This window comes from Salvelinus fontinalis, chromosome 40 (assembly GCF_029448725.1).
Source record: "Salvelinus fontinalis isolate EN_2023a chromosome 40, ASM2944872v1, whole genome shotgun sequence".
NCBI classification, from domain to species: Eukaryota; Metazoa; Chordata; class Actinopteri; order Salmoniformes; family Salmonidae; genus Salvelinus; species Salvelinus fontinalis.
In genome coordinates, this window is record NC_074704.1 from 13523121 (window position 1) to 13542695 (window position 19575).

The following is a 19575-nucleotide window of genomic DNA, read 5'->3' on the forward strand; positions in this document are numbered from 1 at the left end:
GGACTATCATTTGTCCCAACATCACAGGCCACAGACTTTGATGCAGTTAAAGACTTCCAAAAGTTTTTCTGCAGTTTAAGATCAACTGAGTTTTTAAAAATGGGGTTTCTCCCTGTGCACCTGCCAATGTTAATCCATTGAATGAGACAAGTTACCAGACAGGACATATTGCTAATGTTTTTCCCATTATTAACCTCAATGACCATTAACTTGTTGGCGTTGGTGGTGATGACGTCCTATTGGATGACGTCGTCCATCGGGATTCCCCAAAAAAGAAGATGCTCTGGATTGATCACTGGAGTCAGATGTGAAGGAGGAGGTTGATCATCAGGAGTCAGATGTGAAGGAGGAGGTTGATCATCAGGAGTCAGATGTGAAGGAGGAGGTTGATCATCAGGAGTCAGATGTGAAGGAGGAGGTTGATCATCAGGAGTCAGATGTGAAGGAGGAGGTTGATCATCAGGAGTCACATGTGAAGGAGGAGGTTGATCATCAGGAGTCAGATGTGAAGGAGGAGGTTGATCAACAGGAGTCAGATGTGAAGGAGGAGGTTGATCATCAGTGAACCTCTTGAATTGTGGCTGGGCTGGCGTTTCCACATCCAGCTTGGTCATATATTTTGATACATTGAATGTTGATATTGTGAATCTATGTTATATATTTGTACGTCCTGTTTCATGAAGTGATGTCAATAAGTACTGCCCCTATATATACAATGCATTCGTTAAGTATTCAGACCACTTCACTTTTTCCACATTTTGTTACGTTACAGCCGTATTCTAAAATTGATTCAATCATTTTTTCCCCTCATCAATCTACACAATACCCAATAATGACATCACAATACCCCATGAGACATCACATTAACCCATAATGACATCACAATACCCCATAATGACAAAACAAAAACAGATAAATCAATGATTTTTTTTGATTTTCTTTAAAAAAGAAGGACATTTCTAAGTGACCCCAAACTTTTGAATGGTAGTCTACATCTACATGATGTATTGTTACACCATGAAGGAGCAGTATAGACCTAGTCTGTTCATTATATACATCTAGATTATGTATTGTTACACGATGTAGGAGCAGTACGGACCTACAGTAGCTGGCTACTTTAGATGTAGTATGACTTAAGGAAACTGCCTTAAATGTGCTGTAGTAAACATGTTTTATTCTCACTAATCAATCAACACATTCCTGTCTTTGTATGTCTCAATATAATGGTATTATTTAATTAAATCCATTTACAATAATCTTTGTCTGAAAATAAAATATGATCCTCAACTGCGTTTCCCACTCCAGTCAGCAGACGGCGATGTGCGTCTTTCAGGCGATGCTGCTGCCGTGACGTATAATCTAGTGGACGGTTCTTCATAAACAGCTAGCCAACCACCTCGGTAGCTTGCTAGCCAACATAGCCGAACGATTCAAGCTATTTATACGCTTTCGGTCTATATTAGCTACTCTGTTTGAGACACACTTCTGTCGTATCTACTTGTTAACCTATTTAATTTAATATTACGTTATTTTTATTAGTCAGCTATAGTAGCTGGCTGGTTAAGTTAGCACTAGCCTAGTCGCTAATGATAGCTAGCTAGCTAACATCCCCGAACATGACCTCCCTAAACTACTCCCCTCCTGTTAAAGAAGAGGCGGTCTGCTGGACGGAGAAAGAGGCTCTGGGGCTGAACATTGTCGTGAAAGAGGAGAAGGAAGAAGAGGATGTTACAGTAAAACAAGAAGTAGAGAGTGAGGCTGTTACAGTGAAAGAAGAAGAGAAAGACGTTTCAGTGAAAGAAGAGAAAGAGGAGGATGCAGTTTTTGGAGTGAAGAAGGAAGGGGAGATTACTGTCACATTGAAAGATGAAGAGGAGGAGATAGGAGATCTGATTAACACCAGTAAGTACCGCCTTAAATTGGTTTTTCACTTTGGATTTTAGGTGTTTTAATTTTGGATATTCAGAGTTGGCTCGTCAATACCTCTTCAACGGAAGGCCCAGGATGATGACTGATATGTCTAGAATCAGACGACGTAGAGAGCAAGCTACCCCTTGTTTTCTCCGTTCCGTTTCCAAAAAGTGACTTAACATATATATTTGAGAAGGGTCTATTTGCTGACCGCAGACTGTGGGGCACTGCATGTAGTGATTGTCATGTAGTGGCAGGACCTAGAGAGTTACAACCTACTGTAACTTACTGGCATGACCTAGAGAGTTACAACCTACTGTAGCCTACTGGCATGACCTAGAGAGTTACAACCTACTGTAACTTACTGGCATGACCTAGAGAGTTACAACCTACTGTAACCTACTGGCATGACCTAGAGAGTTACAACCTACTGTAACTTACTGGCATGACCTGGAGAGATACAACCTACTGTAACCTACTGGCAATACCTAGAGAGTTACAACCTACTGTAACCTACTGGCATGACCTAAAGAGTTACAACCTACTGTAGTCTACTGGCATGACCTAGAGAGTTACAACCTACTGTAACCTACTGTAGTCTACTGGCATGGCCTAGAGAGTTACATCCTACTGTAACCTACTGGAATGACCTAGAGAGATATTACTATATAGTAATAGTATAGTACTGTACACTATATAGTATAGTACTGTAGAAACACACTCCAACATGAAGGGCTTCCCCAGTATAGTACTGTAGAAACACCCTCCAACATGAAGGGCTTCCCCAGTATAGTACTGTTTTAAGGTTATACCAAGGATAATTAGGCTTTATGATTTTGAATTTTAAGACTCCTTGAAGTATCAACCAAAATATTCATAATTTAATTTATGTCAAATTATTAGGCCATACTGCTATAACCCATAGTAACACATTGGATAACATTTACAACATGGAACAACAGTAACCATAGTAACACATTGGATAACATTTACAACATGGAACAACAGTAACCATAGTAACATTGTTTCCCCCAAAACATCTAAAGGAAGTTTGTTCTGAAGTGTCTGGTTTCCTAATTAGCAGGGAGGAGTTTCTACAACCAGATATACTACATCCATAACTATTGGTTTCCTAATTAGCAGGGAGGAGTTTCTACAAACAGATATACCACATCCATAACTATCGGTTTCCTCATTACCAGATATACTACATCCATAACTAGTGGTATCCTCATTAGCAGATATACTACATCCATAACTAGTGGTTTCCTCATTAGCAGATATACTACATCCATAACTAGTGGTTTCCTCATTACCAGGTATACTACACCCATAACTAGTGGTTTCCTAATTAGCAGATATACTACACCCATAACTAGTGGTTTCCTAATTAGCAGATATACTACATCCATAACTAGTGGTTTCCTCATTACCAGGTATACTACATCCATAACTAGTGGTTTCCTCATTAGCAGATATACTACATCCATAACTAGTGGTTTCCTCATTACCAGGTATACTACATCCATAACTAGTGGTTTCCTCATTACCAGATATACTACACCCATAACTAGTGGTTTCCTCATTAGCAGATATACTACACCCATAACTAGTGGTTTCCTCATTACCAGATATACTACATCCATAACTTGTGGTTTCCTCATTAGCAGATATACTACATCCATAACTAGTGGTTTCCTCATTAGCAGATATACTACATCCATAACTAGTGGTTTCCTCATTACCAGATATACTACACCCATAACTAGTGGTTTCCTCATTAGCAGATATACTACATCCATAACGAGTGGTTTCCTCATTACAAGATATACTACACCCATAACTAGTGGTTTCCTCATTAGCAGATATACTACATCCATAACTAGTGGCTTCCTCATTAGCAGATATACTACATCCATAACTAGTGGTATCCTCATTAGCAGATATACTACATCCATAACTAGTGGTTTCCTCATTAGCAGATATACTACATCCATAACTAGTGGTTTCCTCATTAGCAGTTATACTACATCCATAACTAGTGGTTTCCTCATTACCAGATATACTACACCCATAACTAGTGGTTTCCTCATTAGCAGATATACTACATCCATAGCTAGTGGTATCCTCATTAGCAGATATACTACATCCATAACTAGTGGTTTCCTCATTACCAGATATACTACATCCATAACTAGTGGTTTCCTCATTACCAGATATACTACATCCATAACTAGTGGTTTCCTCATTACCAGATATACTACATCCATAACTAGTGGTTTCCTCATTACCAGATATACTACATCCATAACTAGTGGTTTCCTCATTACCAGGTATACTACATCCATAACTAGTGGTTTCCTCATTAGCAGATATACTACATCCATAACTAGTGTTTTCCTCAGTACAAGATATACTACACCCATAACTAGTGGTTTCCTCATTACCAGATATACTACACCCATAACTAGTGGTTTCCTCATTAGCAGATATACTACACCCATAACTAGTGGTTTCCTCATTACCAGATATACTACATCCATAACGAGTGGTTTCCTCATTACAAGATATACTACATCCATAACTAGTGGTTTCCTCATTAGCAGATATACTACATCCATAACTAGTGGTTTCCTCATTACCAGATATACTACATCCATAACTAGTGGTTTCCTCATTAGCAGATATACTACATCCATAACTAGTGGTTTCCTCATTAGCAGATATACTACATCCATAACTAGTGTTTTCCTCATTACCAGATATACTACACCCATAACTAGTGGTTTCCTCATTAGCATATATACTACATCCATAACTAGTGGTTTCCTCATTACCAGATATACTACATCCATAACTAGTGTTTTCCTCAGTACAAGATATACTACACCCATAACTAGTGGTTTCCTCATTAGCAGATATACTACACCCATAACTAGTGGTTTCCTCATTACCAGATATACTGCACCTATAACTAGTGGTTTCCTCATTAGCAGATATACTACATCCATAACTAGTGGTTTCCTCATTAGCAGATATACTACATCCATAACTAGTGGTTTCCTCATTACAATATATACTACACCCATAACTAGTGGTTTCCTCATTACAATATATACTACACCCATAACTAGTGTCTTCCTCATTACAATATATACTACACCCATAACTAGTGGTTTCCTCATTACCAGATATACTACACCCATAACTAGTGGTTTCCTCATTACCAGATATACTACATCCATAACGAGTGGTTTCCTCATTACAATATATACTACACCCATAACTAGTGTCTTCCTCATTACAATATATACTACACCCATAACTAGTGGTTTCCTCATTACAATATATACTACACCCATAACTAGTGGTTTCCTCATTAGCAGATATACTACACCCATAACTAGTGTTTCCTCATTAGCAGATATACTACATCCATAACTAGTGGCGTCCTCATTAGCAGATATACTACATCCATAACTAGCGGTTTCCTCGTTAGCAGATATACTACATCCATAACTAGTGGTTTCCTCATGACCAGATATACTACATCCATAACTAGTGGTTTCCTCATTACAAGATATACTACACCCAAAACTAGTAGTTTCCTCATTAGCAGATATACTACACCCATAACTAGTGGCTTCCTCATTAGCAGATATACTACATCCATAACTAGTGGTATCCTCATTAGCAGATATACTACATCCATAACTAGTGGTTTCCTCATTAGCAGATATACTACATCCATAACTAGTGGTTTCCTCATTAGCAGATATACTACACCCATAACTAGTGGTTTCCTCATTACCAGATATACTACACCCATAACTAGTGTTTCCTCATTAGCAGATATACTACATCCATAACTAGTGGTTTCCTCATTAGCAGATATACTACATCCATAACTAGTGGTTTCCTCATTAGCACATATACTACATCCATAACTAGTGGTTTCCTCATTAGCAGATATACTACATCCATAACTAGTGGTTTCCTCATTACCAGATATACTACATCCATAACTAGTGGTTTCCTCATTACCAGATATACTACACCCATAACTAGTGGTTTCCTCATTACCAGATATACTACATCCATAACTAGTGGTTTCCTCATTACCAGATATACTACATCCATAACTAGTGGTTTCCTCATTAGCAGATATACTACATCCATAACTAGTGGTTTCCTCATTAGCAGATATACTACACCCATAACTAGTGGTTTCCTCAATAGCAGATATACTACACCCATAACTAGTGGTTTCCTCAATAGCAGATATACTACATCCATAACTAGTGGTTTCCTCATTACAATATATACTACACCCATAACTAGTGGTTTCCTCATTACAATATATACTACACCCATAACTAGTGGTTTCCTCATTACCAGATATACTACACCCATAACTAGTGGTTTCCTCATTACAATATATACTACACCCATAACTAGTGGTTTCCTCATTACCAGATATACTACATCCATAACTAGTGGTTTCCTCATTACAATATATACTACATCCATAACGAGTGGTTTCCTCATTACAATATATACTACACCCATAACTAGTGGTTTCCTCATTAGCAGATATACTACACCCATAACTAGTGTTTCCTCATTAGCTGATATACTACATCCATAACTAGTGGCTTCCTCATTAGCAGATATACTACATCCATAACTAGTGGTTTCCTCATGACCAGATATACTACATCCATAACTAGTGGTTTCCTCATTAGCAGATATACTACATCCATAACTAGTGGTTTCCTCATTACCAGATATACTACATCCATAACTAGTGGTTTCCTCATTAGCAGATATACTACATCCATAACTAGTGGTTTCCTCATTACCAGATATACTACATCCATAACTAGTGGTTTCCTCATTACCAGATATACTACATCCATAACTAGTGGTTTCCTCATTAGCAGATATACTACATCCATAACTAGTGGTTTCCTCATTAGCAGATATACTACACCCATAACTAGTGGTTTCCTCAATAGCAGATATACTACACCCATAACTAGTGGTTTCCTCAATAGCAGATATACTACATCCATAACTAGTGGTTTCCTCATTACAATATATACTACACCCATAACTAGTGGTTTCCTCATTACAATATATACTACACCCATAACTAGTGGTTTCCTCATTACAATATATACTACACCCATAACTAGTGGTTTCCTCATTACCAGATATACTACATCCATAACTAGTGGTTTCCTCATTACAATATATACTACATCCATAACGAGTGGTTTCCTCATTACAATATATACTACACCCATAACTAGTGGTTTCCTCATTAGCAGATATACTACACCCATAACTAGTGTTTCCTCATTAGCTGATATACTACATCCATAACTAGTGGCTTCCTCATTAGCAGATATACTACATCCATAACTAGTGGTTTCCTCATGACCAGATATACTACATCCATAACTAGTGGTTTCCTCATTAGCAGATATACTACATCCATAACTAGTGGTTTCCTCATTACCAGATATACTACATCCATAACTAGTAGTTTCCTCATTACCAGATATACTACATCCATAACTAGTGGTTTCCTCATTACCAGATATACTACATCCATAACTAGTGGTTTCCTCATTAGCAGATATACTACATCCATAACTAGTGGTTTCCTCATTAGCATGGAGGAGTTTCTACAACCAAATTGCATTTGCATCGCCATCGTGCCGCAATTAAACACAGAAAGGGGCCTATATTGGAGACCAAAAGTTGTCTGGCACACTGCTTAGAGTTTCATCGACATGAATAACTTATTTCAAGTAAGTAAGTAATAAGTAACTCACGCAGGAAGCGGCGCAGGTCCTAATCCAGGCACTTGTCATCTCCCGTCTGGATTACTGCAACTCGCTGTTGGCTGGGCTCCCTGCCTGTGCCATTAAACCCCTACAACTCATCCAGAACGCCGCAGCCCGTCTGGTGTTCAACTTTCCCAAGTTCTCTCACGTCACCCCGCTCCTCCGCTCTCTCCACTGGCTTCCAGTTGAAGCTCGCATCCGCTACAAGACCATGGTGCTTGCCTACGGAGCTATGAGGGGAACGGCACCTCCGTACCTTCAGGCTCTGATCAGGCCCTACACCCAAACAAGGGCACTGCGTTCATCCACCTCTGGCCTGCTCGCCTCCCTACCTCTGAGGAAGTACAGTTCCCGCTCAGCCCAGTCAAAACTGTTCGCTGCGCTGGCACCCCAATGGTGGAACAAACTCCCTCACGACGCCAGGTCAGCGGAGTCAATCACCACCTTCCGGAGACACCTGAAACCCCACCTCTTTAAGGAATACCTAGGATAGGATAAAGTAATCCTTCTAACCCCCCCCCCTGAAAAGAGTTAGATGCACTATTGTAAAGTGGTTGTTCCACTGGATATCATAAGGTGAATGCACCAATTTGTAAGTCGCTCTGGATAAGAGCGTCTGCTAAATGACTTAAATGTAAATGTAAAGTCAACAAGCTTAGATGTTACTACTAATTTGAAAACAAGACTAAATATGACTGTTCTTGCTCATTTTAAGACAAATGTCAAATAATCAATACATTCATTACAGACGTCAATTGTTGTACAACATCATGGCTACGCTGTTGGCATCACTTTTTCAAGTGGACTTCCGCTGTTGTGTGCCTTTAATCATCTGTCTGACCTTGTTGTTCACACAGGAGAGAGACGGGACTATCGTGGATCCTCTGGGGAGCCTCAACAACCTCATGATGCTGAAGAGGCAGAGAAGAGTCTCTCCACATCAGAACACCTCAAGAAACACCCGCAGAGATCCACAGGGAAGAGAACTCACTGCTGCTCTGACTGTGGGATAAGATTCACCTCATCAGGCCTTAAAATTCATCAGAGAACACACACAGGAGAGAAACCTTATAGCTGTGATCAATGTGGGAAGAGTTTTGGTCAATCTTGCCATCTGACTCAACACCAGAGAATACACACAGGAGAGAAACCTTATAGCTGTGATCAATGTGGGAAGAGTTTTGGTAGATCTTGCCATCTGACTCAACACCAGAGAATACACACAGGAGAGAAATCTTACAGCTGTGATCAATGTGGGAAGAGTTTTACTACATCTGGCCATCTGACTCTACACCAGAGAACACACACAGGAGAGAAACCCTATAGCTGTGTTCAATGTGGGAAGAGTTTTGGTCAAACTTGCCAGCTGACATTACACCAGAGAACACACACAGGAGAGAAATCTTACAGCTGTGATCAATGTGGGAAGAGTTTTATTACATCTGGCTCTCTGACTCTACACCAGAGAACACACACAGGAGAGAAATCTTTTAGCTGTGTTCAATGTGGGAAGAGTTTTGGTCAATCTTGCCATCTGACTCAACATCAGAGAATTCACTCAGGAGAGAAACCTTATAGCTGTGATCAATGTGGGAAGAGTTTTGGTCAATCTGGCCAGCTTACTCAACACCAGAGAATACACACAGGAGAGAAACCTTATAGCTGTGATCAATGTGGGAAGAGTTTTGGTCAATCTGGAGATCTGACAGTGCACCAGAGAACACACACAGGAGAGAAACCTTATAGCTGTGATCAATGTGGGAAGAGTTTTGGTCAATCTGGCCAGCTTACTCAACACCAGAGAATACACACAGGAGAAAAACCTCATAGCTGTGATCAGTGTGACAAGAGATACTCTGACAAAAGATCTCTGATCAATCATCAGAAAATACATACATGAAGGAGTTATTTTGTTATATCAATAAATTATGTCACAATGTAGAATGTTTATACATTGTAGTAGGAGTATTTTAATGATGTCACAATGTAGAACCCTAAACGTTTGTCCCCTGTCCTATTGATTTCAACATGATATGGATATTAGCCTCAGGGGGAAAATCCAGGCCCTGAATTGGAAGAGTACTATTAATGAGTTAACAAAAAATGACTAACATCAAAGGAGTTGTGTTACACTTACCATGTTGGTGACCCACTTGAATAAAAGTGCAACACTTCAAAATGTAGCTAGCTGTTTTCTACAAATTGTCCTCTAACCAGTGATGTACACATTACTCCCAGATTCCGTGTGGTTTTTGAGCTGTTAGTTTTAACAGGACGTGCAACCTCATCTCCCTCTCGGCACAATTGATTTTAGCAGGATATCAATGAGTTATGACAAATAAGTGTTGCGTTCCTTTGTTTAGTGACCCCTAAATTTAAATGCATCACTCCAAAATGTAGCTGACTATTCTGCAGGTTGTCCTCTAACCAGTGAGGTAAATGATATCTCCCATTTCCGTGTGTTTTTTTAGTTGTGTTCGTTTCAACATCATGTACAACCTGATTTCCCCCTAATCGATATCAGTGATTTATTGCTACTTGTCAAAACAACAGGGTTTTTGCTGCTTGTGCAGTTTATAAGGTGCTTGTTTTAAAAAATAGATATGATTATTGTGGCAGATGTTTGTGTATATAGCACATTTTACTTTTAGGTTTTGAATATATCACAAACTGTTTCTGCATATTGGTTATTTGGACACGTTAAAACTGTGTTTTGACATTGGGGCTATCCCACCTAGCAAAATGTCATTGAAAATAAGACTATGCCCAAAGTCCAATATACTTTAGGTTGTATTTGAAAGTGAAAGTTGAAAAGATGTATTTTGTCAGTGTCTTGAAATCGACTTAATTTCAACATACTTGCAGCCTATACACATGGACGCAGTATGATAAATTGGTTTATAATCAATTTTATTAACAATACTACATCACTCCAGCATTTCTTTACAACATCCAAATGCTAATTGTCTTTATTCCACTACTGAAGAAGCATGACTCATATCACCTCATATTTCAAACATTCAGCCTGACAAAAGATACATGTTTTATTATTCCATGCCTCACCGTTAAGGTAATTATTGCCAATACATATTAACAAAGGGGTATATATTTGCTTTTGATATTTCATATTTACAATTTATGTAACAATTCATGTAACATTTAGTCATAATTATTTATGAAACAAACTGACAATTTTTGGGTACAATTATATTGAAATTGTTATCCTGCTTTTAGAATATCAGGGTTCATTCTCAGATGTACCAACCCAAATGCATGACATTGGGGACTGGGCCCGATCCAACAACATGCCTATCGAGTGAACCCTGAAAAGAGAGAGAGAAGTAAGGTGGAAAGTTACCACGGATATTGGGATTTCGCAGGAGTTTGCTCTTGAAATCAGACATGACTAATACAATTAGATTTTAGTTTCTTTTTTTTGGGGGGGGGGGGGGGGGGGTTTACTGCACGTTTTTCCGTGAGATGAGTTTTGTTTGGGCTCGTTCCAAGGGGACGAGAGTTCTAGAAGCTAGTTAGTTTTAGAATTCTATTGAAAGAAAAAGGATTTAAAAAATAATATTATTGTATATTATTATTTAGAAATGTGTTTTTTCTTGTTTTTCATTGTTGACAGCCAGTAGACACCATGTTTATATTGTACAAGGTGAAGCATTGTAGTTGATTATAATGTGAAATGGAAATTGTTTTCTGTTGGTGGTGAGCAAACTTGTCCAACAAAAATATACAAAAATATAGGATATATTTGTTGTCTAAATGGGAAGGTTTTACAGGCTTTGGTTTTTCCATTTATGTTTTGAGGTTGGACGTTAGCACGTATAGCTCGTTAGCACATAGGGCGCACCGATTGGTGTCACCTCGTTAATCAGTATGTGTTACACCTGTGCTGGATTGTCCATCTCGTTAGTGGGAAGGTCTTTCACCTGAGCTGGTCCAGGTTCTATTTAAGAGTGTCTGGCCCAGTGCTCCAGTTGTCTTGATAGATGTGGAGAGTCAACACCTTTAGTTGCGCCACCTTTTTGGTTTGAGTCCTGTCTTTAAGTTTGGTGTGAGTTTTTCTTTTGTTTGGCTCTTCTTGGGCAGATTTAGTGGGTCTCATGGTGGGTGTCTTTTGTGTCCCAGTTGTTGTTACTAGTCAACTTCCAGTGGACACCCCCATAGTGTCTTTCAGAGCCCCTCCTAAAAAACAAGCCTATATTTTGGGTTGGATATTGCATCCAATATTTTAATCAATGGAATTTCCTTAATGTTCATTAGTCTTTCAGTTGTTAGTCTTCTGTTTGTTGTGTACTAAATATTGTTGTTTATTTATTTTTTTCTTCCTGTGAAGCCATTGTGTTGCATCCATGTCTGAAATGTGCAGTATAAATAAAGCTTAATTTGATTTCAACAAATTAACCCAATGACCAATCAACAGACTCTTGGTCCCTCTTAGTATGAAAAACAGCATCACTTTTCCAGCCTGCTGAAGGTGTGGTGGAGTGATAAACACCACCCCAGGCTCTACCAGGGGCTTGAGGTGGTCTCCCACAGCTCTGCTGGTGGAGTGGTAAACACCACCCCCGGCTCTACCAAGAGCTTGAGGTGGTTTCCCACAGCTCTGCTTATGTCATGTTCTGTGGCCTTGCTGTTCCATTTCTTGACTGCCCCTGCAACACAAAAATAAACACATTTAGTCATATTATATAAAACATTAAAAGTAATGGATATGGAGCATCTATGGCCTCAGTTACACCTGGCACCTAAATGTGATTTCTGTCATTGTCATGTTCCTGACCTGTTTTCTCTTGTTTTATATGTCTTTATTGGTCAGGGCGTGAGTGTTGGGTGGGCAGTCTATGTTTTCTATTTCTATGTGGGGTTTTGTGTTCGGCCTGGTATGATTCTCAATTAGAGACAGGTGTGTATCATTTGTCTCTGATTGAGAGTCATACTAAGGCAGCCAGGGTTTCACTGGTGTTTTGTGGGTGTTTGTTTCCTGTGTTAGCGTTTGGGCCACACAGGACTGTTGCAGGTTAGTCACGTTTGTTGTTTTTGTTAATTTGTAGTGTTTGTTGGTTTGCCATTAAAATCATGAATACCTCCTACTCCGCATCTTGGTCCGATCCATGCTCCTCCTCGTCTGAGGAGGAGAACGACACTGACAACCTTTACAGAAACACCCACCAAACCAGGACCAAGCGGATTGGAGAAGGACGGCAAGAACCAAAGCAATGGAGAGAAGAGGAATGGACTTGGGAGCAAATATTCAACGGAGAAGGACCCTGGGCTAAGGTGGGAGAGAATCGCTGCTCTCGGGAGGAGAAGGAGGCAGCCACAGCCCAGGAGCGCTGGTATGAGGAGGCAGCACGTAAGAGAGGCTGGAAGCCCGAGAGGCTCACCCAAAAAAATCTTGGGGGGGGGGGGGGGCTAAAGGGGAGTGTGGCGAAGCCGGGTTGGTTACCTGAGCCAACTCCCCGGGCTTACCGTGGAGTGAGAGGGCGTCGTACTGGTCAGACACCGTGTTATGCGGTAAAGCGCACGGTGTCCCCAGTACGCGTGCTTAGCCCAGTGCGGGCTATTCCACCTTGCCGCACTGGGAGGGCTAGGTTGGGCATCGAGCCGGATGTCATGAAGCCGGCCCAACGTATCTGGCCTCCAGTACGTCTCCTCGGGCCGGCGTACATGGCACCAGCCTTACAGGTGGTGTCCCCGGTTCGCCTGCATAGCCCAGTGCGGGCTATTCCACCTCGCCGCACTGGCAGGGCTACGGGGACCATTCAACCTGGTAGGGTTGGGGAGGCTCGGTGCTCAAGAGCGCGTGTCCTCCTTCACGGTCCGGTATATCCGGCGCCACCTTCCCGCCCCAGCCCAGTACCACCAGTGCCTACACCACGCACCAGGCTTCCAGTGCATCACCAGAGCCCTGTTCCTCCTCCCCGCACTCGCCCTGAGGTGCGTGCCCTCAGCCCGGTACCTCCAGTTCCGGCACCACGCATCAGGCCTATAGTGCGTCTCAGCCGGCCAGAGTCTGCCGTCTGCCCAGCGCCGTCTGAGCCATCCGTCTGCCCAGCGCCGTCTGAGCCATCCGTCTGCCCAGCGCCGTCTGAGCCATCCGTCTGCCCAGCGCCGTCTGAGCCATCCGTCTGCCCAGCGCCGTCTGAGCCATCCGTCTGCCCAGCGCCGTCTGAGCCATCCGTCTGCCCAGCGCCGTCTGAGCCATCCGTCTGCCCAGCGGCGTCTGAGTCATCCGTCTGCCACGAGCCAGTAGAGCCGCCCCTCTGTCCCGAGCCAGTAGAGCCATCCGTCAGTCAGGAGCCGCTAGAGCCGTCCGTCAGTCAGGAGCCGCCAGAGACGCCCGCCAGTCAGGAGCTGCCAGAGACGCCCGCCAGTCAGGAGCTGCCAGAGACGCCCGCCAGTCAGGAGCTGCCAGAGACGCCCGCCAGTCAGGAGCTGCCAGAGACGCCCGCCAGTCAGGAGCTGCCAGAGACGCCCGCCAGTCAGGAGCTGCCAGAGACGCCCGCCAGTCAGGAGCTGCCAGAGACGCCCGCGAGTCAGGAGCTGCCAGAGACGCCCGCGAGTCAGGAGCTGCCAGAGACGCCCGCCAGTCAGGAGCTGCCAGAGACGCCCGCCAGTCAGGAGCTGCCAGAGACGCCCGCCAGTCAGGAGCTGCCAGAGACGCCCGCCAGTCAGGAGCTGCCAGAGACGCCCGCCAGTCAGGAGCTGCCAGAGACGCCCGCCAGTCAGGAGCTGCCAGAGACGCCCGCCAGTCAGGAGCTGCCCGCCAGTCATGAGCTGCCCGCCAGTCATGAGCTGCCCCTTATCCCGGAGCTGCTGCCCCTTATCCCGGAGCTGCTGCCCCTTATCCCGGAGCTGCTGCCCCTTATCCCGGAGCTGGCCCTTATCCCGATGCTGGCCCTTATCCCGATGCTGCCCCTTCATTTAGGTGGGTTGAGTTGGAGGGTGGTCATTGGGAGGGGGATACGGAAGCGGGGAGTGACTATGGTGGGGTGGGGACTTCGCCCAGAGCCTGAGCCACCACCGTGGTCAGATGCCCACCTAGACCCTCCCCTAGACTTTGTGCTGGTGCGCCCGGAGTTCGCACCTTAAGGGGGGGGGTTATGTCACGTTCCTGACCTGTTTTCTCTTGTTTTATATGTCTTTATTGGTCAGGGAGTGAGTGTTGGGTGGGCAGTCTATGTTTTCTATTTCTATGTGGGGTTTTGTGTTCGGCCTGGTATGATTCTCAATTAGAGACAGGTGTGTATCGTTTGTCTCTGATTGAGAGTCATACTAAGGCAGCCAGGGTTTCACTGGTGTTTTGTGGGTGTTTGTTTCCTGTGTTAGCGTTTGGGCCACACAGGACTGTTGCAGGTTAGTCACGTTTGTTGTTTTTGTTAATTTGTAGTGTTTGTTGGTTTGCCATTAAAATCATGAATACCTCCTACTCCGCATCTTGGTCCGATCCATGCTCCTCCTCGTCTGAGGAGGAGAACGACATTGACAGCCGTTACAGTCATCCGATCACTCCAAGCTGCATTAGGTTCAGATCTATCAGGATGGGCATTGCGTTCGGAATTTGAGTCTGGCCAAATATCCATAAGCAATGGAAAGAGATGTGGGTAAAAGTACATTTGACACAAATTACCTTTACAATATCAAAGAAGAAATGTGTGTGCCCGAGGGGAAATTAACTTTCATACAGCCAAAAGTTGTGAGAAATTACACCAATATCAGTGGACAATTTCTACTAATGTAAATTAACATGGATGACGGAACATATTACCTTTTGCTTGTGATGAACTGCTAAGGGGACATAAATATTTACCATCTAAACCATGTGTGACCTCTCACCTCTCTGGCTGTAGAAGTGTTCTTCCTAACCAGTCCCTCAACAGCTCTCTGACTGAGCTACACCCTCACTGGGTCTTCAGAGGAGAGGAAGGCTGAGGAGGGATGGAAGGATGACTGGATCAGTCAGTCAATAAAGTGTAGAGCTGCTGTCTATGCTGTCTGACAAAATCACTATTTTAGTAGTTCATTAAAGTAAATAAGGCTTTATGACTGCTGAATACCAACTATCAATCACTTAGATCAGGGGTGTCAAACTCATTCCACGGAGGGCCTAGTGTCTGCAGGTTTTTGGTTTTTCCTTTCAATAAATCCCTAGACAACCAGGTGTGGGGAGTTCCTAACTAATTAGTGATGTTAATTCATCAATCAAGTATAAGGGAGGAGCGAAAACCCGCAGACACTCGGCCCCCCGTGGAATGAGTTTGACACCTGTGACTTAGATCATGTATTTTCATTTAGAGATACATCCTTGGGATGTCCCTAGCCCGTTGAAGTTGACATTTAAAAGGGTTAAGGTTAGGGTTTAGGGTAGGAATATCCCAAGGATCCCAGATAGCATTGACCATTGTGCCTTCTTCTGTCTCTTTTACATAGCAGGTGAAGAGTTCTGACTTATGTACTTTTAAATTTTAAATATCCTTATATGTGAAATTGAATGAAACAATAATGTATGTTGATGCTAATATGATGTACAATATTTCATGATGTTTCTATATGATAATAGCGTAATATATTTAATATGCCATATACTATTTTTTAACAGTTTCACAAATCAATTTTTATTAACTTAATCATTATGATTCACCGTCAGTTCACCGTCTCACCTCATACTGTATTGGAGCAGCAGCAGCTGACTGCCCAGTTCAACGTAAGATTCACCGTCTCACCTCATACTGTATTGGAGGAGCAGCAGCTGACGGCCCGGTTCAACGTCAGTTCACCGTCTCACCTCATACTGTATTGGAGCAGCAGCAGCTGACTGCCCGGTTCAACATCAGTTCACCGTCTCACCTCATACTGTATTGGAGCAGCAGAAGCTGACTGCCCAGTTCAATGTCAGTTCACCATCTCACCTCATACTGTATTGGAGCAGCAGCAGCAGCTGACTGCCCAGTTCAATGTCAGTTCACCATCTCACCTCATACTGTATTGGAGCAGCAGCAGCTGACTGCCCAGTTCACCGTCAGTTCACCGTCTCACCTCATACTTTATTGGAGCAGCAGCTGACTGCCCGGTTCAACATCAGTTCACGGTCTCACCTCATACTGTATTGGAGCAGCAGCAACTGACTGCCCGGTTCAACATCAGTTCACCATCTCACCTCATACTGTAGTGGAGCAGCTGACTGCCCGGTTCAACGTCAGTTCACCGTCTCATCTCATACTGTATTGGAGCAGCAGCAGCTGACTGCCCGGTTCAACTTCAGTTCACCGTCTCACCTCATACTGTATTGGAGCAGCAGCAGCTGACTGCCCAGTTCAACATCAGTTCACCGTCTCACCTCATACTGTATTGGAGCAGCAGCAGCTGACTGCCCAGTTCAACGTCAGTTCACCGTCTCACCTCATACTGTATTGGAGCAGCAGCAGCTGACTGCCCGGTTCAACATCAGTTCACAGTCTCACCTCATACTGTACTGGAGCAGCAGCAGCTGACTGCCCAGTTCAACGTCAGTTCACCGTCTCACCTCATACTGTATTGGAGCAGCAGCAGCTGACTTGATCGTTGATGCTAATCAGCATGTTTTGAATCTGAGAGTAATAGAGCCGACTACAACTTTAAAAATGAAGGGTTCAACTGGAGTCGTTCTCGGATCCCCTTAGAACCGTAGAGTTCTTGGTCAATGAAAAACAGCCCCAAAAGGTTCTTCAAAGAACTTGTTAGAAGGTGGGTTCATCGAGGAACCTCCGTTGTTGCTGGACTACTTCCGGGAACTTCGCAGTTACAACTGAAAACGATGGTGACAAGTTTGGAATCGACAACAAGTTAAAAAGGTTAAGTTGGGTTGATGTTTGGCTCTGAATATGTCTCGAAATAATTTATATAATAATATAGCATACTAATAATGAATAACGAAGACATTTATGGTTTTCTGTGAATAGCTTCCATAATGTTACAATAATTAATTATCGTAAATATTAGAAAGCCATGTTTGACCGTCTGCGTTGTATGAGCTACAGTACAGTACCGTTATCTAGCTAGCTAACGTTATGTCCTAACTAGGCACAACTAGGTTTGGATTATTTCCCTCAACTATATTCTTTCCAATATATTGTATATCGTTTCCATAAATTCAACATGGCTTTACACTCATTAACGTAAGTTTCCAATCTAGAGCAGTTCTCACTTTTGTGAGAATGAACTAGCTAACGTTAACTAACTAACTAACTAACTAACTAACTAAGGACGGTGACCTGTCCAGACGAAATGTTACAACGAACTGAATCGTCAATGGAGGTCTTCCTCTTTACATAGCCTGCTACAGCATGCAATACTATTAACTCACAAGGGGGCATAACGTTACATGTACAATACTATCCCATTTTGGAAACGTTACATGGACAATACTATCCCATTTTGGAAACGTTACATGGACAATACTATCCCATTTTGGAAACGTTACATGGACAATACTATCCCATTTTGGAAACGTTACATGTACAATACTATCCCATTTTGGAAACGTTACATGTACGCCCCTTTGTGGAGGGAAATTAATAGCTTAGATGGTAGCTGTAGATGGGATTCAAATGCATAATGGTATTAATACAGTGTCTAGACTACCTATTTTGTACAAATGCCCTTCAGAATCCAAACACAGTATTGCCACGCAACAAAATGTTGCGTATAATCTTTCAAGTCATCCTGATAAAATATTGAACAATTTGTGTACAAAGATATCTTGAAATGTGATATTAGGACTGTATGGCAGTACTGTTACTGTATGGCAGTAATGTATTGGCAAGTGCTTTCTCCAATATGTTCTTCTATTTTGCATTCAATTGTATGTCGATGCCATTTATCTTTCAATATTTATTTAATATATATAAATATATATATATTGATACTTGTAAGACTATTCTTTAACACATTTTCTCTTCCTTTGAAATTCTTATAGGACAGAACATGGACACAATGCAATTGGGATCAAGAAGAAGGTACAGATATGTTGTAGGAGAGCTGCACTTGAAGTGTACATTTAACCTACATACCAGTCAATACAAACTGAAATCTATTAGCATACAATGTGTACAAATGATCTTTTCAGATCTTCTCGGAAATTAATCAAGTCCATGGAATGGATATAGACAAAAATATAATTCAAGGACTATCAGAGGTAGAAAGGCGAGGCAGGGGTGAGGACATCATCCTGCTATTTTGACAGTCCCTGAAGGACAATACAGAAGAGGGATTTGCTCTTCTTCCTTCCCTTTCTCTAATATATTTTGTAATAAAATGATCAAGTGTCGTAAGATCATTGCTTTACTTTACTAGGACTGGAGACCACAGCAGCGATTCTGCTCTTGCCCTACCTCTTCAATGAGGACCCGAGTGGCCTCTATGTCCGTGACAAGGTATGCCTATGCTCCAATCATCTGTTTCTTCATAAACATAGGTGTGCATGCTTATATAAAACTACAGCTGAACATTTGTTATGTTCTTTGTTTATTGTATGTGTATTAATCTTTTCTTACTTTTGTTGACACAGATTTTACCGCTCTTTACTCCTTTACTGCACATCGGTGGAAATCCATTTCACCATTAGAGTGAAATCCCGCTGGCCTTTGATGAGGAGAACATCCACGCCCCCGAGGACGTCCCCATGGGTCTTGGGGCTCTGCTAGGGCTGTATTTTTTATTTTCCCTTAAATTTCCCAAAAATGTCAGAAAAACACTTATGTTGTTAAGTTACTGTGTTCTGGGGATAAGAGAAGTTGGGGTGAAGTTACCAGGGCTGGTC

General features: G+C 42.2%; 1 protein-coding gene across 1 annotated transcript; it reads left to right on the forward strand.

The window, feature by feature from the left end:
• The first annotated feature begins 1387 nt into the window (after positions 1-1387).
• On the forward strand, positions 1388-11197 carry LOC129839069 (zinc finger protein OZF-like). Its single transcript, XM_055906339.1, has 2 exons — positions 1388-1902; positions 8624-11197. The coding sequence occupies exons 1-2, from the start codon at positions 1617-1619 to the stop codon at positions 9664-9666; spliced, it is 1329 nt and encodes a 442-aa protein (XP_055762314.1). The 5' UTR covers positions 1388-1616; the 3' UTR covers positions 9667-11197.
• The last annotated feature ends 8378 nt before the right edge of the window (positions 11198-19575 follow it).